Genomic DNA, 25,457 nt, shown 5'->3' with positions numbered 1-25,457 from the left:
GGCAGGCATGTGACTGGCCCCAAATTTATTTTGCGCCAGGACAACAACCCCAAGCATACAGCCAGTGTCATTAAGAACTATCTTCAGCATAAAGAAGAAGGAGTCCTGGAAATGATAGACTGGGTGATGTTGAGATCAGGGCTCTGTGGGGGGTTAGACTATCTGGAATTACACAAAGAGACAAAAGGATTCGAGCCAGCCTATATCCATAGAATATCTGTGGTTAGTTCTGCAAATTTTTGGAACAACCAACCTACCGAGTTCCTTCAAAAACGGTGTGCACAAGCACTGTAGTGTTTATTTACGATAACTGGAGAGTGCAATCAGCTGCTAACTTCAGATTGTTCAATTAAGCTTTGACTGTGTGTACCTAGGAGAACTGATGCTGGTTTGAAGTCAAATGGGCGCCTAATATTGATTTGGCTTAGATTTTTTTTTCTTCCATTCACCCACTATGCATTTTGTAAATCGATAAAAATAAACAATTAAAATCTATTGTTTTGAAAGCATTCTAACTTTACAGCATTTCTTCACATCTGCCTAAAAAATTTGCATAGTGATGTAAATTTATTTATTTATTTTTTTAAATATATATATATTTTTAATATATTGCACAGATTTAGCAAATCACAATGCAGACTCCTTTCTATAGCCACTTCCTGCTTCTTGAGTACTGATTGGGATGGATAGAGTTATCTGCTATAGTCACACAATTAAACCCAATGTTGTTGTAAGGGAAAAACTTTTAGGAGCAAACAGAAAGATTTTCAAATGAGCTTGAAATTACAATTTTGTACACCAGTAGTGCACAGAATGCCCCCATACAAAGAAGCTCACTAAATTTGTTCCAAGTTTAAAAGATTTTAGCTACCTGCTGACTAGCAAGTCAATTTATATGAATAAATTACAAAATGCATTGTGTATTACTAATATGTGTTACACATTACAAACAAAAGTGGAGGTACCCTATAAAGAATACTGTATATACTCGAGTATAGGTCGATCCGAATATAAGCTGAGGCCCCCAATTTACCACAAAAAAAATGGGAAAACTTATTGACTCGTGTATAAGCCGAGGGTGAGACATGCCTGTCCATCCCTGTGTGTCCGTCCATCCCTGTGTGTCCGTCCATCCCTGTGTGTCTGTCGATCCCTGTGTGTCCGTCCATCCCTGTGTGTCCGTCCATCCCTGTGTGTCCGTCCATCCCTGTGTGTCCGTCCATCCCTGTGTGTCTGTCGATCCCTGTGTGTCTGTCGATCCCTGTGTGTCCGTCCATCCCTGTGTGTCCAGCCGCCCTGTGTGTCCAGCCTACCTGTGTCCTGAGCCTGTGTCCTTCTGCACATACGGCAGCCATGCCAGGATCGCCGCACCTCTTCTCGTCTGTGACAGACGGCGGCCATTCCACTGTTCAAAAGCCGCGCCTCCGTCTGTGATAGGCGGAACACTCAATTTCCCAGCAGTCTGTGTTCCGCCTATCACGGACATCCTCGTCCGTAGTATAAGGATGAGCGGATGTCCGTGATAGGCGGACCACTGACTGCTGGGAAATTGAGTGTTCCGCCTATCACAGACAGGGAGGCGCGGCTTTTGAATAGTGGAATGGCCGCCGTCTGTCTGCACGACACGCTGATCGGGTAGACAGACGGCGGTGACTCAAGTATAAGCCGAGGGGAGCACTTTCAGCCTAAAAAAAGGGGCTGAAAATCTCGGCTTATACTCGAGTATATACGGTAAGCTAAAATTCTGGCCATGAGCCTGTTCACTTTCTAAAGCATGTTTGCTGCCCTATTTACCTTACATCTCTCCCATTCTACAAGGGATAATTCAGGCCTCAGTACAAATCACAATATTCATGGCATTATGAGTGTTATGGCTGCTAGGCAAGTTCCAGTGATGTGAATGCCAGCCAGATTTTAAACTTAAAGTGATATTGAAGGCTAATAAAAAAATAAATAAAACAAACATGTCATGCCTGCTCTGTGTAGAGGTTTTGCACACAGTAGCCCTAATCCTCCTTTTCTCGCCCCCCTCGGTGCTCTTGACCCCTCCCTCCTGCCAAGTTCCCCCATAGCAAGCAGTATGCTATGGGGGCACCAGAGTAGACTTGCTTCTGAGCCCCTGCTCTGTGTGTCCATTCACACACAGAGCCGTGGCTCCGCCCCACCCCCACTGCTGTTTCGGCCAATGAGAAGGAAGAGACCTGGGAGAGCTGCCCTCGTGCACATCAGTTGATCACAACGCTTTCGTTGAAGTAATTAAGTCTGTTGGGTTCACTTACTTTTTCCTACAGCACTGGGAATGTTTAATACACGTGCATTTGCATTTAGTTGTGAATCAGATTGCTCTTTGTGAATGCGTGGTAAATACAAAGAATGTGCATGATAAAACACATCTAGCATATACTAGTCTGTACCGTACACTAGTACAAAGAACAAAAAAAACAAGACAGGCATTTAAACATATTCTAATTTATTCTTAAAAGGGGTTAAAAAATGTCCAAACATTTGAAATGCAAGATAATATTACAGTGGCTTACAAGTTAAATCCTCATATTGCTTGGCAACTTTACATTTAAATTATTGCTTACAAGCTCTAATAAATACACAAACCATTGTATGTACAAATTTCATAAAGCATGTAAGTACAAAAACAAACGCTGCCTGTAAACAGAGACACTGGTCAAATCCACAGTGGAGCTGCTTCATGCCTTCCAGGTCTTTTATCATAAATCAAGCCTGCCATAAGTGAGGACCCTGAGAACCTAAGGTATCCCTTTGTTTCTACAGGAGTCACCATGGCAAGAGGCAGGGCCACCTTTACTACAAAATGTACATAAACTCAACAATGTTATTCTATGTACAGAATGACAGTGCAGTGTGTTCAAATGGCTCATGCAGAATAATAATAATATCAGAAAATATTGTCCTTCCTCTAAGCATGTTGGAAAGCATATTAGGCAGAATATGATTATAAATACATACAAGTATACAGGATTTGTAATTCTGTACAGCCAGATTTTTTGATTTTAATTTAAACAGCCCTGTCAGACAATGTACACATTTCTGACCATGTATTCTACTCATGTATTATTCTCTGCAGTCAAATTGATACAGTTTTATCAAGACTGAAATCTGGTATAAAATAACTCTTCCAATCAGCAAGCTCCACTTTTCTAGATTGCCTCTCCCTCTCCCAGTCTGAATGGCAGTGTACAGGGGTTTACAGGAGGCTAGTACAAAGAATGATTTTAGGGACATTAAAGTATTGTTAATTTAATTTAACTGGAAAAAATAGGTCTTTTATATTGGCCCGAACCTATTAACATATGGTGGTGAGAAGCCAAATAAAGTACTAAACATGTATTGATATAACTAAACAAATGTAGTAATATGTGACTGCAGATTCATATGGAATGTAGTAGGCGTTAGCAAACTGCACATTAAAAAATCAGCACAATCAAAGCAAATATTTCAGTTTTTGGTACAAGGGGGTGCTGATAAGTATTAACCTTACCAAAAAATTGAGTTAGGAAGCTGTTAATTGCGGGATGTACTGGCCAATTTGTCTATATTCAATGGTGCAAAAATTACCTATGATTTTAACTTATCTTTTTTTTTCAGGTCCAAAGTGAACATGGCAGCACCTCCAGAAAAATTCAATGTGGAAGAGCATAGGACCATAATCAAGTTCCTGTTTCTCCAAAGGAAAGGTGCGAAGCAGACCCATGATGAAATTTCACAAACTTTGGGTGACAGTGGCCCTTCATATGCAACAATTAAACATTGCATTGTCATATTTAAAACTGGGCATTTCGGTGTTGAAAGTGAGAGCAGACACAGTAGTTGGATGGAGTGATACCTTACATTATAGCTCCAAAAGAATGGAAATTAGGATTAGTTGGAGTTGCCTAATGGCTGGAAATGAGAGTCACTAAACTAGACCTCTAACACAATTCTAACACTAAAAAATACATTTTTAAACTATCTTTACAAGCTGTTTAACAGAAACAACCATTGAATCTGTTTTTTATGTTATACATAGATCCCACCAATACTTCTAGATTGTAAGCTCTAATGAGCAGGGCCCTCTGATCCCTCCTGTATTGGTTTGTATTGTAAGTGTACTGTCTGCCCTCATATTGTAAAGCGCTGCGCAAACTGTTGGCGCTATATAAATCCTGAATAATAATAATAATAATAATAATTTAGAATTTGTGTGCCTGTAACTGCAACGTTAAACCTCTGCACTGTCATACTGAACAATAGCCACAAGATGGAGCTGTACAATATCTATATACAAGAAATGTTACAGACACAATGGCATTTAAAGGTGCTATATTTTTCACATCAAATAAACAACAGAACAATTTATGTAAATGTTCCTGTGCAACAGGATTCATCTATAAAATCATTACATGACCTCCCTATTTAACTACTTTGCAAATAAATTGCAAATCTCATTATTAGACTTTAGACTGAAAAGGGAAATGTCCCCAAAATCATTGCAAAAAGCCAATCTGCGTTTAGTCCAATTGGACTATATGCGTTCCCAAATACGATAGGTCCCAAACAGAAAGTGCTACAAGTTTATTTAAGTCTTCTTTGGTACAGCTCCTTTAAATGCCAAACAAATGCACATAGCTTAACATGCAAAAAAAAAGTGAGAGCAGTAAATGTAGCATTGTTAGTCTATATACATGTAACAGCTAACTCCAGTTGGCAGCTGAAAACTTACCTTCCATCATTATATACAATATACATAATAGAACATTTGGAAATACAGTATCTATAATAAAAATACTGTGATATTAAATAATTGGCAATGGTGTCCGTGCCCTCATAGTGTTGCATTTGCATTAGCAGCAGTGATAAAATAACCCTCAAAATAACAAGAAACTAAAGTATAACGATATTTGAGGTGAGACAATAGGCAGTCTGTCAAGTGCTAAATCATATCTAAAGATATTTTTTTTAACAATATAAAAGCATTAGACTTGATAAAAATGTCTGATAGTATACATTGTGCCAGGACAACGCTAACCGTGTGAATCTGGCTAAAGGATATTAATCATGCAATACATGTCAAAAATAAAAAGCAGGTATCAAATCACATAGGTAAATATTAAGCATTATTGGATGTTGAAGCTTAATCTCATGTTTCTGCATACACACATCTATGTTTGTGAATAATATGTTTAAGAAACAGAGAATGGATGACAGGCACAAATAATTTCAAAATTGCAGACTCAGCATTGCATACTGTTGACCTGTATTGCATGTTTATGTGCTGCTGCAGGGCACCTTGGGACCCTCAAACCCCACAGTATGCAAATTTGACTTTACTTAAAAGTCAGTGTTGAAGAGAGCCTCTGGCATGTTCTAAAAACAATGTGAGGCTTCAGGTGACTACATTGCAAATAGTGGTGATCTTCAGTAATGTACTAAAAGTAATACATATTGCTATTCCTAATGGCTACTTTGCACTTATTGCAATATGTCTAACTGTAATCCAGGAGTGATAAGCTGGCTTGTAAAAATTGCTACAAACTGAGATTCTGAAAGCAGGCTGCATTCAATCTGCATTTACATATGTACCACTCCTCTGCAACTTGGGAAACACCCAAGATAAGTCTCCAATTTCCATATTTTCATGTAAATCTTAAACAAATCATCACTGTATAACAGTGCATATATTGTACTGCACACACCTCTACTGTATTGTGGGTTACAAGAGGCCCACATAAATGCAGACATTAACACACATCTCATAAAGGTTAAAGGTAGGTTCAGAAACCCATGTGCAGCTTGGCTTTAGTAGGTTGTACAGGTGTACATTGAAGTTTTTTTTTTTACAAGGAAGATCTATTCTTCTTGGCCATAGCAACCAGATTCACCTTTTGTGGCTCCCATGTTGCAGTAGAAACGTGTTCAGGCAAAAGGTGCAGATTTCCTCTTGACCCCTTTAATAAATCTGGTGTTTTGTATGTAGGCTGCCTACTGTGTTTTTTGATTTGAGATTTCTGTGGCAGTGCGAAGAACTCTAGATGGCTGTTTTACTAAACTGTATCACTGGCAGTGCTGAGAAGCAAGCATCAAAACAAGTTAATTGGAGATTGCTCAGTTCTAGTATAGCTTGCCCTCTTTCTTAGTAGCAAATTTACACTAAGGTGTCACCTTCTTGCAGTTGGATTTCCCAGCCTTTAGACTAGTCTACATTGGGGGAATCCATTGAAAGGAAGCCATCATTTGGCTTTGGAATGGCGGGACAGTAATTTGGAGCTGGGAAATCTGGTGGATTTCAGAAAAGCAACTCCTGGCAGGGGATAAAAAAGCAGTATGTGATTTACTAGGCCAGAATCCAAAATACAGTTGACCATTGACCATGATTCAATAACTACAACTGCATGAAACATAATTCTCTTTACTGTTTGTCAGTGCAGTTATATTTTTAGAATTGTATTAAGACAACTGTATTGAGTATTAGATAGAATTAGACATTTAACATATTTAAATAAATAAATGACAGTAGAATGCTGAGAAGCCTGTGGACAGCTCTGGCACACATACCAAGCTTTATGAAACAGCAGATGTGCTGTTTTTGTAAGCTGTTAAAATTGTTTCCATGTTATTGTAACAAAATGTGCTTTAATGCAAATCATGTCCTTCCAAGGAGCTGGAGACTCCATTGTTTCTGTGAATGCAACAGCCACTCCTGGAATGCAACACCCACTGTTTCCATAATGTATAAGACATTTGCTATACTGTGTACAAATATTACTTTTATAGCTACATAAAAATAGAGCTTCATAAATACTTGCTGGCAGAATAAGTTAGTAGGAAAATGTTTTTTTTCTCTATTTAAGCAAAGAAACTCATACTTTATAAGTCATATTCAATTTAGCTGGTTGTTTTCATGCTCAGTAAATCATGAAACAAGCTTATTCTGTGATTTCCCTTTGTGCAAACCTTCTCCACCCCCAAGCTGCACAGCAGACGCATTAATCCCATACTCTCCAAGACAGGCAAATCTTGCACAAGATCGGAAACATAGTTTGGTTAACTTCCTTCTTCTGTTTGGCTAGGGTGATATTGGATAAGGGTTGGTCCATGGAAAACTTTTCTAAATCGAAAAGTATCCCAATACCTGCCTCTGCACTGTCTTTATCTAATAAGGAAAACATAGTCTTATAGACTTGTGTGATATCACACCTGCAGGCTGATCCATTATAGTAAGGAGCAACGTGAAAGTATAGCTTGCGCTTTACTACATAAGTGCCACCGAGCTAAAAATGAAGTCACGTTTTATGGCTAAAATAAGAAATATTAAATGTTCGTCAAGTCAGAATTGTGGCTATACACAAGGCAACTTTCTCACATCTCAAATAACACCAGGTAAAACCAGTTTTCATGACAAGTCCCAAACTTTTGGGTTCACCTGGTAGGTGGTTGTGTGTGTGTATTAGGGGGAGGGGTAGATATACTTGATGGGGCCTCAGGGGTTAATTAATAACTCATCAGCTAAAAAAACTGCTGAAAAATGTGCAGTTAGAAATGTTCAAAGATGTGGAAAAATCTACCTGCAGTAGGTAAAATTCCAGTAAAAAACATTACTCTGATGCAACACTGGCAATGGAAAGCCAGTTTAGCAGTCTGTATCAGCATGGTACTTCTAGTAATACAACACTAAGGCTGGGTTTACACTATAGAACACAGCAGCTCTCAGCAGGAGTCCATTGCGTCTCCATTCACCATATCAGGTTCGATTTCAGGCTGAATTCAGACCTGAAATGGACCAAAAGATGCACAGGGCTCCTGTGCAATGCACACTGGAGCCACTGTGGAGGTGTGTGAACTGGCTCCATAGAGAGCCGGTCCACAAACTCCTGCTATGCGAATTGGATAGTGTGAACCCAGCCTCAGTCAGTGGTAAGAAACCGTTTTATATTCACACAACCACAAATAAGATTCAGACATGTCTTAAAAGTTTTGGATAATAAGCTCCGTTTATACTAATGACATTGATATGTCTGATCCTAAGCTATTGATATAAGGCAAGCAACTGTTGCCAACTAATGTAATCCTGAAACCTCCATCAGCAAAATTACATTCTGCATGTATACTAGGAAACACTGAGCCAAAGTCAAGGGTTATGACCTGGACTATGCACCCCAGAGCACATAATTTATATGTTGGAGATGTAGAGATCTAGCTGTGTAGATCCAGAGAGTCAGACGTAGCTGTAGTTGTCTCTTCATGTCAGAAACCACCACATAGTGCAGATAGCATACCAACTACTGGGTAGAGCAGTAAGTTCAGCCATTATGCATGACACAGAAAAGTGAATTTTCATTCCAGCACTTCTGTTTGAGGGTAAGGGACTGCTCCATTCTTGGCTGCGTTCTCCTATTCATTACTGATAAAACTCAGTAAAAATATTTTCTTTGTAAAGCTACATGCTTGGCATCAGCGGTCATCCAGTCCAGACGGAGCTGTGTCTACACTCGTGGCTCTATCCTGTGAGATAGCTCAAACAGAGTCTGCTGGTTGTCAATCACAAGCAGGTTGTGTGTGTAGAAGCGGGCCTCCTGGCGTTCCTTCTGCGGCATGTCATTACCTTTAATAACAGAAAAAATATAGCACAGATATATTAATATAGGGAACTGTTCACTTATTTAAACATATCAATTTGTATATGTTAGTGTTTGCATATGTACAGAATTGAAGGACAAAAATACATTACAAAGGTGTACAGAATTCTACTAGCTGGCACCTGAGAATACATTCTAATGACCCACTAAGACCTCTTTGCTTTAAGTGCATTTTACTGCACATACATTTTGCATAAGCAAATCTTCTATAGAAATAATTAGAAAACAATGTAAATACATGTTAAAGGCACTTTGGTATTAATTTACTAAATTTGGAGAGTACAAAATCTGATCCTGCTGTGCATGGTAGCCAATCACCTTCTAACTTCAGCTTGTTCAATTCATCTTTGACAAAAAAAACTGGAAGCCAATTAGTTTCTCTGCACTAGATTTTGCAATCAGTTTTATTAAATCAACCCATATATGTTTTTTTTTCAGATGCACCAGTCATTGCAGAAATATAGAGGCTGTTATTGCTGTCCTCTCTGTTCCTGTCTGGTTTTAATACTCCCCAGACCCAGAACAAGCATTTAGCCAATGAATGGCAGAAATTCTCATCCCTATGAATGCTTTATGGAATGAAAATCATCTGCATGACATCCAGAGAAGTGGCATTTTCAGAAGGAGAAGTCAGAATTAGCAATTTGCTTTTTACTCACTACAGGTTTCTGTTACTGCGAAGAGCTGCACAAAGTATGTGAAAATGCATTTCAGTGCATTATAAAATATTCTCATAAATAAAAGACAAGAAAGACAATAAATCTTATGTAAAAGACAATAAAAGATATTATCTTCTCAACCAGGTTCTCCAAACGTGTGCAGTTGTTAATTCATATTTCTAACAGGCACCGAGCCTTGAAGCAGATTTCTATTTAAAATAGAAATCTACTAAATGCCCCTGTCTCCACTCTAACATAATGATTTCATTCACATCTACTAAAAAAATCTGGCACTGTATGGCTATATAGATGTGATGGCCTCCCTCATGGCAACTGTTGTAACTGTCGGGGTCTCCTGTTATATTATTGACAATTGCAGAGCTGGGGATCCCTCTGTTGTACCACAAGAAGAAGATTGGTAGGTTTCTATTCATTATGGAAATCCAATTAACGTATATGGTAGCGTGACGTTTCCCTTTCTACTAACAGTCAAATGTTTTCATCGTCCACACACATTAATTTTAGGAAGCTAAAAGCTGCAGCCAGCACTGCCTCATAAAGCTGATGTTATACAGACTGATCCACCTATACAAATTACCTATCAAATGTTTACCCAACCACAGTTCCATGGAATCCTAGGGTTCCTTCAGAGGGTGCTAGGGTTTCCATTGATCTTTTTAGCTACCTGTAAGGGAGTAATTTTTCCCATTGACCACAAGTGTAAGAAGCATTATTCCCACTGATCATCACACTAATGTATCATGAGTTGTAGATACAGTAATAGGAATATTACTATGAGTTGTATATATAGTAATATATCTCAGGGGGGTTCCCTGAGACCAGAAAATTATTTCATGGGTTCCCCTGCGTTGAAAAGGTGAAGAAAGGCTGCTTTATAAAATCAAAGCCTTTGTTGTGCGAGTATATAAAAAAAATATATAGATATATCTATATCTATCTATCTATCTATCTGCATACATATATATATATATATATATATATATATATATATATATATATATATATATATACAGAAATCAGAAGTCATTCTACAGCTGTTTGTAGTAGGGCTAATACTGCAGTAAGAAAACAATAAAGCAAACATCTACTCTACAGTTGAACTGAAATAATTTAGACGTCTCCACAATCTCTATCTTGGGAGAAGGCGATTTCAGGACTTTAGCAATTTATAGCATGACTGGCATTCTACTCAAATGCATTCAGTGCTTTAATCACTTTTGTTTTTGCAAGCGGATCAACTAAATACAATATTTGCAAGAAGCTTTCTAAAGGGTAATTACTGCCTTTTTTGGGGTTTAGTCAAGAATGAAATGTTTCTCTTCTGCAGGAATTTAAATGATATTTATTAGTTAAGCTACACATTGAGCCAGACCGGTTTTCATCTCAGTGATTTCTGTGTACAGTCTTCTGTCTATAATCAAACACATAATATGCATTAGGCCCACAAGTTATTTGCTTCGTGTTAGAGCGGCCTTTCTGCATAAGTGTTTTTAACACCATTCCCAGATACCAGCAGCAGATACAGATTACTTGAATCCCCTGAGTATTCAAATGGTCAACAAAGTCTTCACAAGGACTTGGCAGATTGGTCTAATGTCTTTATAAAATTCACACTGCTGATATTATGCCTTGAGGGCTTCTATCCTCATTTACCATCATCTCTTAATGTATCCAATCCCTGAAGCTGTGGATGAGTAATGGGGGTGGGGTGAAAATACTGTTCTCAATCTGCTATTTTTATAGACACAGTAACAATGAGAATCAAAAATCTCTTTCAGAGAATCTATGGTGTCTTATGGGGTTTTTCATTTGGAGCAGCTAATTTCTGCTATGATCTGTTTAATAGTGAAATGAGACTATGACTCTGTGTAAATGACACTGCTGCTGGCGTTGGGGTTTGAGATAAGGAACACTTTTTTCTTAAATTCAGAAACTATTTTTTGTTTTGGATTTAGCAATAACAAAGTCAGGAATCTCCAATGATATGTAATTATTCCAGTGTTGTAGTATTAGGAATACCCCGTATTATTATGGCAGGCATTTATGGTTCACATCTGGGTTCAATTCTTGCTTTTTTTTACCCGAAAAATACACTTGTGACTAATATTATTATTATTATACAGGATTTATATAGCGCCGACAGTTTACGCAATGCTTTACAACATTTGGGCAGACAGTACAATTACAATACAATTCAATACAGGAGGAATCAGAGAGCCTTGCTCGTTAGAGCTTACAATCTAGGAGGGAGGGTCAAGTTATACAAAAGGGTAATAGCTGTTGTTAGATGGAGGGTGGATAGGCTTCTCTGAAGAGGAAAGTTTTCAGAGATCACCTAAAAGTGGATAAATTCGGAGACAGTCTGACAGATTGGGGTAGGGAATTCCAGAGGAAGGGCGAGGCTTGGGAGAAGTCCTGGAGGTGGATATGGGAGGAGGCGATGAAGGAGCTAGAGTGCAGGAGGTCTTGGGAGGAATGAAGAATATGACTAACATATTCAATGAATGATTCAATCAAGTCTATCAGTTTGTAAATTAATGTTAGAATGTAACCCTTAAAATGTTAGTAAAGGCTAACTATAACTACTCTTAAAAATTCCCCTCCTCCTACCTATCCTGCATACCCTATATAAAACAAGATCTGTGTACTTACCTTTTTTCAGTCCTGTGCGGTCACGTGATTCAGCAGACATGGCTCCCCTGTGTAAGTAAGCGCTTGACAATGTCTGTGAATTCCCAGAGCCATGATATCACATATGGGCTCCCATTGCCCCCTAGCGCTGATGGATCATGTGACCAGAACAGACCGGATTAAAAAATATAAGTACACAGATCTTTTTTATACAGGGTATACAGGATAGGTAGGAGGAGGGGCCTTGTCCTCTACTTTAATTTTTCCCTAGGTGCTGCCTTTTTTTTTTGCTAATATATACATAACTGAAACTCTTTCTCCAGTGCTTTATAAGGAACTAGGAATTCATGTTTTGGTAACATTACATTTACCAAATGTGTCACGCCTAGTATACTTTACTAGATATTTGGCCTTCTGTATAAGGAATATGCACACCCTTTTCCAATGTCTCTTAGGCCTAATGAACACTGGGCTTTTAGCCCTGATGTATGAGATCCTAGTGTTTTGGTGCGGGCAGAAGGCAGATGTGCACCATCCAGCCCTGCTGCCAGCAGAAGCTAAAAGCTGCTGTGGCTGGATGGAGCTGGACGGTGCACAGGGTAGAACTAACATTTAGGACAGTATGAATGCAGGGATACATGGAAAGCAGATTTCTTGTCTTTCGGCATTCGTTCCTGGGGACATACAGCCTTAAAGGTTAGTATTATTCGGTGCACCATCCAGCCACAGCAGCTTTCAGCCTCTCACCGAGGGTAACTTTAATAATAATGGTTGTTTTAATGAGTGATCAGACACAAGTAACATATATAGTTAGGGACTAGGATACATGTTGAACTGGCATACATAGTAATTATTCCAACCAATGTGCTATTTATTACTGTTGTCTTACACAATTATCCAAAGAATATCACTTACCAAACTGGTTGTTCCTGCAGTATCGCAATGATCGGACTGTGTCAGCTATCATATGCTAAGAATAAAAAAGAGGCAAAGAAAAAGGCATCATCAGCATGAGGCAGGACAGAATATCAAGCCGAATTTGTGTAACATAAATCCCTCGCCTGCAGTCTCTTCCAAAGTTCTTGCAATAAATGAGATTTTCTCTTTCCCAGGGATTAACCTATCTCTGTCACTTAAGAATAAAGTATTTGGCAAAGAAATTACCATAATTATTCCAGTCTTTTATTAATTCACATTTTCTATTCCCAGAACAGAAGTCAGGATGTAAAATGGCTTACTGTCTCTGTTATTAACCACTTAGATCCCATTAACATTACTTACTTAACATCACTATTGCCAAAATGCACCCTAAAGTTGCACCTCTGTAATATTACAACTGCTTAAGTGTTCAAAATGAATAAGTGCAGCACTAGCAAAAAAAGGCGTATTTTGCACACAGCAGTTTACTATAGAAAGTCCTAATTCATGCACTCACACACTTTATCTGGCCCACACAGCTGCAGCAGTAGAACAATACGCAGAGTAAAATGGGCAGCGCCTGTGTGTTCATAAAATGAACATAATGCTCAGCAATGGATGTTACTTGGAAAACTATAGGGATTACACCGGATAAGAAGCCATGTGTTGGAAAAAGATAATTCTCTCTGGCACCAGGCAGCTCCAATCACACTGTTCTGTGGATATAGCCATTCATGATCTCTGCCAATGTCCACAATCAGCTCTTATTACTCTGACATCATGATTGTGCCTTTCATTAGTACTATGTGGAGGCATAATAACCAGCTTTCAGCTAAAGATTGGTCACTGAGCATTGCTTCCTCTTCTGATGTCAATTAAGTTAATTTGGTCATTCAGCATATATTCTGTATATATAACCTATGGTTAAGATTCCCTGTGCACTAGTCACACATGTACAGCTTTCCAAACACCCTTCCCAAGCTTAAAGCAGACCTTTAGTCATTTTTTTCAACTTTCCATTTTTTAAAACTTCTGCCCTTGTTGTTTTAACTGTGGATAGTAAAACATTTTTTTTCTGCCAGTAAATACCTCATACAGCCCACTTCCTGTTTCTTGTCTGGTAAAAAGCCTAGGCTTATGACATCATGCACAGCTCTCTCCCTCTCACTCTCTGATTGTTTACTAAGAAGGGGGGGGGGGGTGAGAGCTGCAGAGATGGAGGTGTGCCTCTGTGTGTCTGTGTAAATCCAGGAAGTGAACAGGCAGCAGCTTCAGCTGCCCACAGTTAAAATGGATGCAGCCAGAGTTAGTGGAGGGAGATTTGTGCAGCATATTTACAAAGTACAGAATCACAGAATATATAAAATGATATGCAAAGTGGTTGGAGGGAAGCTTCAGAATGGCAAAGATGTTTTTATTTGAGCAAACTGCAGTTCCTTTTTTTTTTAACAGCATACCTGCATGTCTTGTGCATATATCGTCCAGTGTCAGCAATATTTTTATTTCATCTGACTTTTTTGTGTGATTTCTAAGTTATAGTGAACAGAAGGACTGCTCCTTATTCTGCTGATAGGAGGTTTAGTATACAGTTGCAAAAAAAAGTATGTGAACCCTTTTGGAATGATATGGATTTCTGCACAAATTGGTCATAAAATGTGATCTGATCTTCATCTAAGTCACAACAATAGACAATCACAGTCTGCTAATAACACACAAAAAATGTAATGTTACCATGTTTTTATTGAACACACCATGTAAACATTCACAGTGCTGGTGGAAAAAAGTATGTTAACCTCTAAACTAATGAGATCTCCAAGAGCTAATTGGAGTCCAATCAATGAGATGAGCTTGGAGGTGTTGGTTACAGCTGCCCTGCCCTATAAAACTCACACACCAGTTCTGGGTTTGCATTTCACAGGAAGCATTGCCTGATGTGAATGATGCCTCCCACAAAATAGCTCTCAGAAGACCTACGAAAAGCTGGAAAGGGTTATAAAAGTATCTCCAAAAGCCTTGCTGTTCATCAGTCCACGGTAAGACAAATTGTCTATAAATGGAGAAAGTTCAGCATTGCTGCTACTCTCCCTAAGAGTGGGCGTCCTGTAAAGATGACTGCAAGAGCACAGCGTAGACTGCTCAATGAGGTGAAGAAGAATCCTAGAGTGTCAGCTAAAGAATTACAAAAGTCTACGTAAAACACTAAACACGAATGGATTTCATGGGAGGACACCACAGAGGAAGCCACTGCTATCCAAAAAAAACATTGCTGCACGTTTACAGTTTGCACAAGAGCACCTGGAATTTCCACAGCAGTACTGGCAAAATATTCTGTGGACAGATGAAACCAAAGTTGAGTTGTTTGAAAGAAACACATAACACTATGTGTGGAGAAAAAGAGGCACAGCACAACAACATCAAAACCTCATCCCAACTGTGAAGTATGGTGGTGGGGGCATCATGGTTTGGGGCTGCTTTGCTGTGTCAGGGCCTGGATGGATTGCTATCATTGAAGGAAAAATGAATTCCCAAGTTTATCAAGACATTTTGCAGGAGAACTTAAGGCCATCTGTCCACCAGCTAAAGCTCAACTGAAGATGGATGTCGCAACAGGACAACAACCCAAAGCATAGAAGTAAATCAACAACAGAATGGCTTAAACAGAAGAAAATACGCCTTCTGGAGTGGCCCAGTCAGAGTCCTGACCTCAACCCAATTGAGATGCTGTGGCATGACCTCAAGAAAGCAATTCACATCAGACATCCCAAGAATATTGCTGAACTGAAACAGTTCTGTAAAGAGGAATGGTCAAGAATTACTCCTGACCGTTGTGCACGTCTGATCTGCAACTACAGGAAACGTTTGGTTGAAGTTATTGCTGCCAAAGGAGGTTCAACCAGTTATTAAATCCAAGGGTTCACATACTTTTTCCACCTGCACTGTGAATGTTTACATGGTGTGTTCAATAAAAACATGGTAACATGTAATTCTTTGTGAGTTATTAGTTTAAGCAGACTGTGATTGTCTATTGTTGTGACTTAGATGAAGATCAGATCACATTTTATGACCAATTTGTGCAGAAATCCATATCATTCCAAAAGGGTTCACATACTTTTTTTTACAACTGTACATCAGGCAAATCAGGTACTCAACTAGTTTGGATCTATAGTGCTTTCTTAGTAGGGCAGTGATGTCACACCAGGCGTGTTCCCCTTTACAGAGTGGGGGAGGGGGTTGCTGCTGCTGTGCAACTAGTGAACTGTTAAGTCATACTTGATATCACTTTTTGGAACTCCACCTATATGCCCAGTGAGTTGAATATTTAGCAAGCAAAGCAAATAAAGGCCTCCACACCAAAGATTAAAGTAGAGCTATAGTCAAACATTTTTTTGTCATTTTGCATAAAGTAAAGAAGGGGTTTAACCCCTTTCAGATTTTTTTCCATTGCAGAGATTTCCCTTCACTTCCTGTCTCATAGCCAAACAGAAAGTGAGAGGAAAATCCTGCAAATTAAGGGAATTCCTTGGGGAATTCCCCAGGTCCATTGGAAGATTTCCCCTCTATTACTTTTCTGGGGACAACCCAAAATTTGGGATTTTTTTTTCTTCACTTTCAAAGATAATGGTAAGCAGGACAAATAGAAAGTGTGAATCTCCTTAAACTGGGCAGACTGACAAGTGCTCTAATCCCTCTCCACTCAATCCAAATCTAAAAAAAAAAGGTTTTCCTTTAGTTATACTTAAAGCGGAGGTCCACCCTAAAGTGGACCTTCCGCTCATCGGAACCCTCCCCCCCCCGGCGCCACAATTGGCACCTTTCAGGGGGGAGGGGGGTGCAGATACCTGTACAGTACAGGTATCTGCACCCACTTCCGGGATAGCTCTCTGCGGAAAGGGGCGTAGATTACGCCTCTTTCCGCAAGTGCCCGCCCCTTTCCGCAAGTGCCCCGCTGCCTGCTGGGAAACACACAGATCCCAGAGGCAGCGGGGACCGTCCTTATTGCACAGCGCGACTCGCGCATGCGCAGTAGGGAACCGGGAAATGAAGCCGAAAGGCTCCATTTCCTGATTCCCATACCCAAGATGGCGGCGGCAGCACTCGAGAGACGATCTAGAGATCGGCTTCGGGTGCCGACATCGCGGGCGTGCTGGACAGGTAAGTGTCACTATTTTAAAAGTCAGCAGCTGCAGTATTTGTAGCTGCTGGCTTTTAAAAAAAAAAAAAAAACGCGGAGTCCTGGTGGACTCTCGCTTTAAACAGTCAGAGTAAAATCTAGATTATTTGCTCATCTCTAGCAGATAGCCAGTTGACCTCCAAAACGAGATAAAGAATAACAACCTACATATGTTACCAGTTACTGTATACGGAATTATACATTTACATATTAAGTGTGCCTATTAGAGTTGACTAAAAAAAAACACCAACATCAGTACATTTGACCATGACTCACAACTCTTATCATAGAAAATGAAAGGCCAGAATGTGATAATCATCACTTCTATGAGGTAAAGGAAACGCTGCACCCGGGAGTTCAACAAGCAGCAGTGAATCATAACCTATCAGACAAAACATAAGGTGGCTGATGCTCCTGCAGTCATGCATTCTCAGTCCAACCCTCATTGTTTAGCCACATCTGGACTTGAAGTCACATGTACACTTAAGCTTAAATGTCATTTTTCTTCCTGCTTTGGAACAAAGCTGCAAGGACAGAATCAAAACAATAGACACTGCATTCAAAATGGCAAAAACTATCTGCTAGGCTGATGGCGGTTCAAGACATGTTGACAACCCATTTATATCCTTACAGAAAAGACAAACAGCAGAGTTGAAAATATAAACCGCATGCAGCGTGTTTACTGCTTCTGAAAATCAAAACAATCCAAAGCAGCACACGCAGGAAATGATTTCCTGATGATCAATCTCTCGGCAGCTTCGATTTAGCACAGAAGGAGAACAACACAAGGTGGGAGGGGGAGGGGATGTTTCAGGGGCAGAGGAGACTAATGAGCCACATCACAACAACATGTCACTTAGTCAGAACTAAAACATTTCAACAGAGAGGCATCAGCTAAAAATACTCTGTTTACTACAAGTGCACTTTACACATAAACACGCACAGCAAGAAAGGAAAAAAAGAAAGTCCATCAGATAAACTTAGCTGAAATTATGTTTGTATTTCAGAAAGTAACCATAAGAGTTTCTTGATAGTATGGCACAAACACAGGAGAAATATAGCCAAAGCTCTTTTGCCTATACTTCTGGGAATCACAGTAGTGCCGTTCGTTCCACATTCCTGTGACCCGTGTGCAGCCGCTGTTGGTTGACATCACAGAGTCAGTCCAGGCTCGGAATAAATCCTGACCATATGGTCGGAAACTGTCCAGAAGCCTGGAGCGGCAGCTGGTTCAGCCTCTCACCAAGCCGCTGAGAGTCTGAGCCAACCGCTCTGTCCCCTCCACACAGCTCAGCGCTTCAGTGAGCACTGGAGGGGCAGAGCAGAGAGCCAGTGACTAACAGCCACCGGCTCTCTGCTCACGGAACACTGAGAACTGAGCGATGAGCAGTCAGTTCTCAGTCTTAGAGCTGCATCCACCAAGATAACTGAAATACATCACAGGTGATATCATTTGCTGCTCAGTGATTGCAGTATTCTAGTCTGCATCCTCCTAAGGTAATACATACAACCTGGCCTGTCAGTGGGCCCTGAGGACAGGGTTGATGACCACTGCTATAGAGGGTCTTCCCACTCAAAATCCCAAAGACCATCTGTCACCAGCTATCTCCAAGGCTATAATTACTATAGCATATCACCTTTTCCCATGGGGGCACTGACATGCATTCAAACTCACAAAATAGAAAATGGGTTTATGCAGGGCTGGGCTGGGCAGTCTCTGGTCAGCGATACACGTGGCATTGCATCAGTTTTTCCCTATTTGACATTTTCTGTTTTTGCAAGTGGAACCTTTTAGGATAGACATATAGGAGCTTCTGAACTGTTTTTAAGCACCAGTTAGTGATGTAACTATAAATCTAAGTGTCCTCCCTTCCCCTGTTTCTTCTCTCATTAATCCTCCCTTATTGTTCTAAAAAAAGCACATAGCAAGGGCTTAGTCATTACACCAGCAAGGCTAGGGATTCCCTCTATGGCCCCTCAAACATTCATCAAACATTATCACACATTAATTAAAAAATACACACTGCAGGAAGTGGATTTGTGCAGCCAGGTGATACTACAGAGGATGTTATCGCATTACAATTATGCCTTGCAATTGGCCATGTGACATAAAATATCAAATATAAGTGATGGGAGGCATAGGTAAGCATCTTGGTACCAGGCCATAAATTGCACTGCAAAAACATTAGACTACATGGATCTGCTCAGTGTATTGAATATATTAATGTAAGGGTGATAATTAAATCATATTGCTGGGTCCATAAAAAGGAATTCCAAAAAACACTGTTACTCTATCCATAGCTCCAGGGTTGTGATTTTTATCCTGGCTTTGTTATCTAATGGACCACTGATATGAAAAGTACACAAGATGACAGCTCGGGCTTTCAAACCTTATTTGGGTGCATGTGTGTTCCAGGCCAGTTACCTCATAAGTAGCAAAGCCAGGACCAAAGTAGTAGACTATCTCTTTAAAGCCCAATCCTGGGCACAAAAAAATGTCCAGTGTTATAGCAGTCATACTTTCCATTGGCGAAAGAAAACCCTTCCTTTATTCTACAGCTGTCAAATCTGTTTTATTTAACTTTTTTACATGTGGAGGGAAGTAATGTTCTGAAGGTCTCATAGACCCCAGTGCTATGGTCCTATCTCTGCTGCCCTCTCCACCAGGCTAATCACAAAACAGAAGTAAAGAAATTTGATTTAGTACTGTAAAATATTATGTGATCCAGTCAGATCTTAGAAATCAGATCAGTAAAACAGAAACCTGATTCGTTACTATGGTTTAATACAATTGCTTACTACCCATTCTTATTGCACACTTATCAATAAAAACATGCATAATGTATTTTTAGACAGACCTAATTTAAAAACGTATAATAACTTACCAGCTTTTCAAAGTTGACAAGGTTATCCAAAAATGTTTTATTTCCTTCATGAATAAATGTGACATCTAAAAGAAATAAAACAGATTAATGACTGCATTTGACCAAATTAAAACATTTTTGACAGAATCTGCAGTGCTGCCACAAAACAATAGTAAATCCCTGCCCACAATGACAGTGATTCACTGTTAGTTGAAATTTAAAGCCAAACTCCAGGAAGAGATAAAATAAATAAAATACCAACTGATGTAGAATGTGATGCTTGTTTTACTGGGGTATGATGTAATACAGAGACATGCTTACCTTAATCCAGGATATGGCAGCCGCCTTCCTCATATGCTCCAGTTGTGACAACTGGTCCTCCGGGACCTTGATTTAGAGTGGTTATAAACCCTATTCACGTAATATAACCTTGGCGCATATATCTGTAGTGTTTACTTATCTCTCTCCAAAGCTCTGAGTGCCGTGTCTTTCTGCTGCTCTGTTCCTCTGTTATCAGCACTGTAACTTCTGACAAGTTCTCCCACACACAAGATAACAGCAGCTGGAAATTTGTGTCAGGGAGGGTGCTTAGTGATAGATAAGCAGAGAGCTTGTCTATTCACAGTACAGCTCTGCATGCTCCTTCATTCCTCTGCCTATGTGGGAGGGGGGTGCCTTTGCTCCAGTCAGCTCTCACACAGTGTATGCCCAGACTCCCACCCACTGCTGGAAGAGGAAACAAGATTTCGAACAGGATGTGCAGTTTTTTAAAGAGTGTAGAAAGGGAAGGACAGCAGATATACATGAAAAAGTTATGTAGGGAGATTTGTTTCATCTCTATGTATCATCTGAGGCTATTCACTTCGCTGGGTATAGGAGAAGGTTTACAACCACTTTAAGGAAAGTATTAATATTAATCGCTATTCCATCCTCCCCTAGTAAAATGAGCATTTGATCCTGCATCAGTTGGGGGAAAGTGAGTGGGCATTATTTATTTATTTAATTGTACCTGAATTTCTGCTTTAATATTTAAATATTAACTTGATTCTTCACAATGGTGGCTCTATATTTTCCCCATTATCTTTATCCTGCTAATTATGTAGCAGAAGTCTAAAAACACCCAAGGTACAGTAAACAGCTAAGAAAAAATAATTTTAAAGGTATCTGCATAGGCCTGTACATTGAATATTAAACACATATATAACAGACTGCTGGTGAATTTTAGCATGTCTCAGTCAGGATAGGCAGATAAATCAGTAAAATTTAAGATACTTAACATTCAGAAATAACAGAACACTCACAAGAGCAAAATTTAGCTTTAAATTTTAATTACTAGAGATCCTTAAGAGCTTCAGCAAAGCTTCAAAGCTACCAAAGCGGGAACACAATTTGCATTTAAACCAGCGTGGGTACAGCTGTCTTTTAAGCAGAGGAAATTGTGAAATAATTGAGCCACAAATTATAGACATGGCCCGCACATTTGTACTTCAATCAGAATGCATTTATATGAAATATCGGCCATGAAATTTCAGCAATGGATGAAAAGAGAAATATCTTTTTTTTTCATTCAGATTGTGCATCATATGCACTGCATTATTTATCTAAATAGGGACTTTTACTGATTTCCCTCTAAGGCTTTATTATAGGTTTTTTGAATGTGGTACTGAGGGGTATAGAATTATCATGACTCTTCCAGGCTGACCCTTGTGTGACATCCACTAAAGTCCCTCAAACCTGGCAAACCATCATGGATTTTTATGCACATAAACCAGAAATACCTGCTATATACAGATCAATGTGATTAAATTACCTTTTAAAAGTAAAGGCATGAAGGGGATTTTGGGTGGCTTCATTTTCTTGAAAGTGTCTCTGTAAGCTTTGTGATTTAAGGATGGATCCTGTAAATTGCAATGAACACGAAGGCAGATTTTACCATGCAAATTGAGTAATATATGTTTGACTGATCTGAAATTAACATCTCAATATAGCAGCAAATTAAAGACCTATCACCGACTGCATAAAACTGTTTAATAAAATTTGACAAAAAGATTGCCAGTAGTCGTTAAAGTGTGCCTGTGCCTAGACCAGCTTTTCTCAACCTTTTTAATACATAGAAACCCTTAAAATAAGTTTACGTCTCAGGAAATCCCTATGAAATTATAGCATCTCTAGTTCATTTGAGTGGTCTGTAATTTATAAATACAAAAACAGGTAAAAGGATAAAGAATGCAGTTTATTATGAAATGTAAGAAATCATAATAATGGCCAGAAAGGAAACACCAATTGTGGCGTAATGTCTGTGTCTATGGATGCAGGCATCACGCCTCAGGACTGAGCTCACAGGTGTGCCCCCATAGCAAGTGATTAGCTATGGGAGCACACTCAGAAGAGGAAGCTCCAGGAGCGCAAGCAGAGGAGCCCGAGAAGAGGTGGTTTGGGGGCGGTCTGTGAAAAACCATTGCACAGAGCAGATAAGTATATCATGTTTCTTATATTAAACAAAATTTCGATTTCACAATCACTTTAATGGTCAATGGTAGAAGGACACTAACATTGTTAACCAGTGGGAAAACTGCCCCCTTACACAGAGCTAGCTCTTAGAAACTCTTTATTGCTCAAGAAACCCCTAGCATTCTCTGAGGCAACCCATGGGTTTTAAAGAACCCTGGATGAGAAATTCTGGCCAAGACTACAGGAATTAAATTTACATATTCTTTGGAAGCAGTAAAGCAGAGACATAAAATAAGCTATCCCTGAAGTTATGTCCATGCTGGCTAACTACCTCACCACTGTATCTGAGCCAGGTCTCTTTTCTTTAAGCTAGTGATGTACAGAAGATGACATTTAATAATACACTGCAGTTTTGAAAATGCCCTTTCTAGTGGGCATCTATATATTAGGAAGAGTGTGGAATAATAATAAAAAAAAATCTACATTTCCACCTACATGGCTGCAGCATGGATCCCTATCTCTGATTGCTTAGTTCTTGGGTAAACTCTGAGCACTGTGTGACTGTCATTCACCGCTCTGTGCTCTGCCCCTCCAGCATTCACTAACGTGGCATGCTGAGATGCTGAGCCAGCTGCTGGTCAGTAATTCTGAGTGGATCCCAACATTATTGTCGGGATCCCTGCAGAACCTGGACCAGCTCTGTCTTGTCAGCCAACAGCGGAGGGCTTTAGCTTGCTGTCAGCTGGATCTGGGCCACAGGAGTGCAGGACTAAGTGCACTCCTATGACCCACAGGAGAAATATGGCCAAAAGAGCTTTGGCCATACTTCTCCTATAATTTCAGTTAGCTTAATAGAATTTCCAGTGTTTACAATAATTTGCTCTTGGTACACAGTGCCAAATAATTCATGTTATCATTCTTTTACACTATGCTGATCACATTCACATATAGAAAAAAAAAATCCTCTCAAAGATTATTCCATGTTCAGATATGTTATCTGGATCGTTATGCCATCTGCAAATAGCTATTAACCTCTATTAAGAATGGATTACACTCATCATACAAAGCCTATCTCTAATCACTGCTACCACCAATTCTACAGATGCGTAGATCTTCCTTTGTCCTTTTTTGTTATCCTGAGTTTGCACAGTTTCAGTTTGGCATAGTATACAGCAGCCAACCTTGTGTGGAGGTGATGGGAAAGCTGTAAGCAAAAAACTAAATATCTGCACTGCGACAGAACAAGTGTAAACAGGGCAGAAAACTCACCGTCAGACTTTCAAGTTCGGAGAAAAGTTTCTTGAACTTTCCTGGGATTTTCTTGGAAGGAAAATAAAGAGAATATATAATGTTACCCTGTAGCACAGGAACACAAAAAATAGTTTGACAGCTCTGCTTAGATTCTGTGCCCTGTGGAGTAGTACGCAACGTGCAATGAATGACAAGCATCCGTATTACTAATCTAATACTGCTGATAAATGAAGCTAAGACGTCAAGTAAAGACAAAACAACATTTTATATATCTGTAAAAGCATACCCACACACACACACAAATGTTCAGATGGACTAGTCTACAAAACTGTTTCATCTGCAATCTAATCAAATATTTGAACGTTTGTAAATTGCTGAAAATAAACAACATCTATATAAAATACATCTGCATATTATCAGCAGTCTGGTCCCAAATCACAGAATAAACCTTAAATGTGGTTTATAGATAGAAAGTGGGAACAGTTGTCTCCCAATTACAACTTACATGATAGTCCTCAAGCCCATACAATAGTGCACAAGTTATGGATTTCCCCATAGAAGAGCACAACATATATGCAAACTTACACTGTATATCCAGGACTCTTTTGTGGCTTGAGGACAAGATCAAAGACTTCTAAATCAGAAATATTGATTTATTCCTCGGTTATGTACTAAGTTCTTACTAACGTCTTTATCACAGAGATGTGAATGTTAGTTTACTGCTAATAGAGGTGTACATCCAATGGGGTTGATTTACTAAAGGTAAATAGACTTTGCAGTTTACCGTTGCACACTGCAAGCGCAGTTGCTCCAGAGCTTAGTAAATGAGGTGAAACTTCACTTTGCAAGGCAGACCCAATCACATGCAAGGAAAATGAAAAGAAAAAAACAAAAAAAAACTGCATTTCCACTTGCACATGACTGAATGATGAGAGTCACCAGAGCTTCCCCTCACTCATTAAGCTATAGAGCAACTGCATTTGCAAAGTGCAAAGTCTAGTCACTTTTAGTAAATCAACCCCAGTATGTTGCAGGGCAATAACTATGTTTGCTTTACCATGGTTTTTTGTCTGAAACTTTTGTTCCTGAAGCAGGATAAAATAAAACATTTTCCCAAAAGGTCCGGACATCTTGTGCTGTTAAAAAGTTAATATTCTGGAGTCACTTCTGCTAGAAGATTGATATTTTTGTAAGATTTGGGGTTTTGCATTACTTAATCTTTCCTCAGAAAAAAAGGTTCCAAAGAGCTCTGATTAAGGATACATTGAAAATGTCCAGAAAGATGTTGGCTATACAGCTCTATGAACAATAATTATATCTGGAACCAAGGTTGATCTGCCTGCCTCTGGGCACAGAGATTCAACCCTCTGAAGTGACGTTTGTGCTTACTTTACTCATCTTAAATTAAGATTCTTCTAACTTATCTCACAGTTTATATAACAGTGTGCTAATGTGTAAAGCAAACCACTAACTGGTGGACCTTTGTTGCTCTCAATTGTATCTTTACCTCTTCTTAATAAAATCATATATCATGTATGTTAAAGTGGACCTTTCTTCCCTTTACTAAAACACACATTCGCATGCATCTCTGTATACTGATGCAAAATCAACTAAAACTGTTTTTTTGATTCTTTTTTGGGTTTACTTTCATTATTGTGTTAAATCCCTGGTTTACCTAAAGGCATTGATAACATAGCTCCAGCCACGCTGATACTCCCTGGGAAGGCAATATCATTGGTGCCTTCAGGGAGATCTTGTACCTAATTTGTGAGATCTTGCAAGAGAAAATGCCTTGTCTCATGCGTGCGCTGTATGAAAATACACTCTTATGTTTGTTAAAAAC

The 25,457-nt window shown here is 39.3% G+C and overlaps 1 protein-coding gene across 1 annotated transcript in view; it reads right to left on the bottom strand.

Moving 5' to 3' along the window:
• Positions 1 to 2,453: 2,453 nt before the first annotated feature.
• Positions 2,454 to 25,457, bottom strand: part of RAPGEF5 (Rap guanine nucleotide exchange factor 5) — a 437,226-nt gene continuing 414,222 nt past the window's right edge. Inside the window, exons 22-26 of the mRNA XM_077491236.1 lie at positions 23,633 to 23,683; positions 21,723 to 21,810; positions 19,934 to 19,998; positions 12,875 to 12,929; positions 2,454 to 8,614 (exon numbers count right to left, since the gene is read on the bottom strand). Of these exons, the coding sequence (XP_077347362.1) occupies positions 8,496 to 8,614; positions 12,875 to 12,929; positions 19,934 to 19,998; positions 21,723 to 21,810; positions 23,633 to 23,683 (378 nt within the window). The 3' untranslated portion in view covers positions 2,454 to 8,495. The remainder of the gene's footprint in view (positions 8,615 to 12,874; positions 12,930 to 19,933; positions 19,999 to 21,722; positions 21,811 to 23,632; positions 23,684 to 25,457) is intronic.

Source organism: Lithobates pipiens, unplaced genomic scaffold, assembly GCF_037356315.1.
Source record: "Lithobates pipiens isolate NorthernLeopardFrog02 unplaced genomic scaffold, aLitPip1_a1.2 Scaffold_19, whole genome shotgun sequence".
Classification (NCBI taxonomy): Eukaryota; Metazoa; Chordata; class Amphibia; order Anura; family Ranidae; genus Lithobates; species Lithobates pipiens.
The sequence above is the reverse complement of the archived record's forward strand: the minus strand, read 5'-3'. Positions and strand labels throughout refer to the sequence as shown.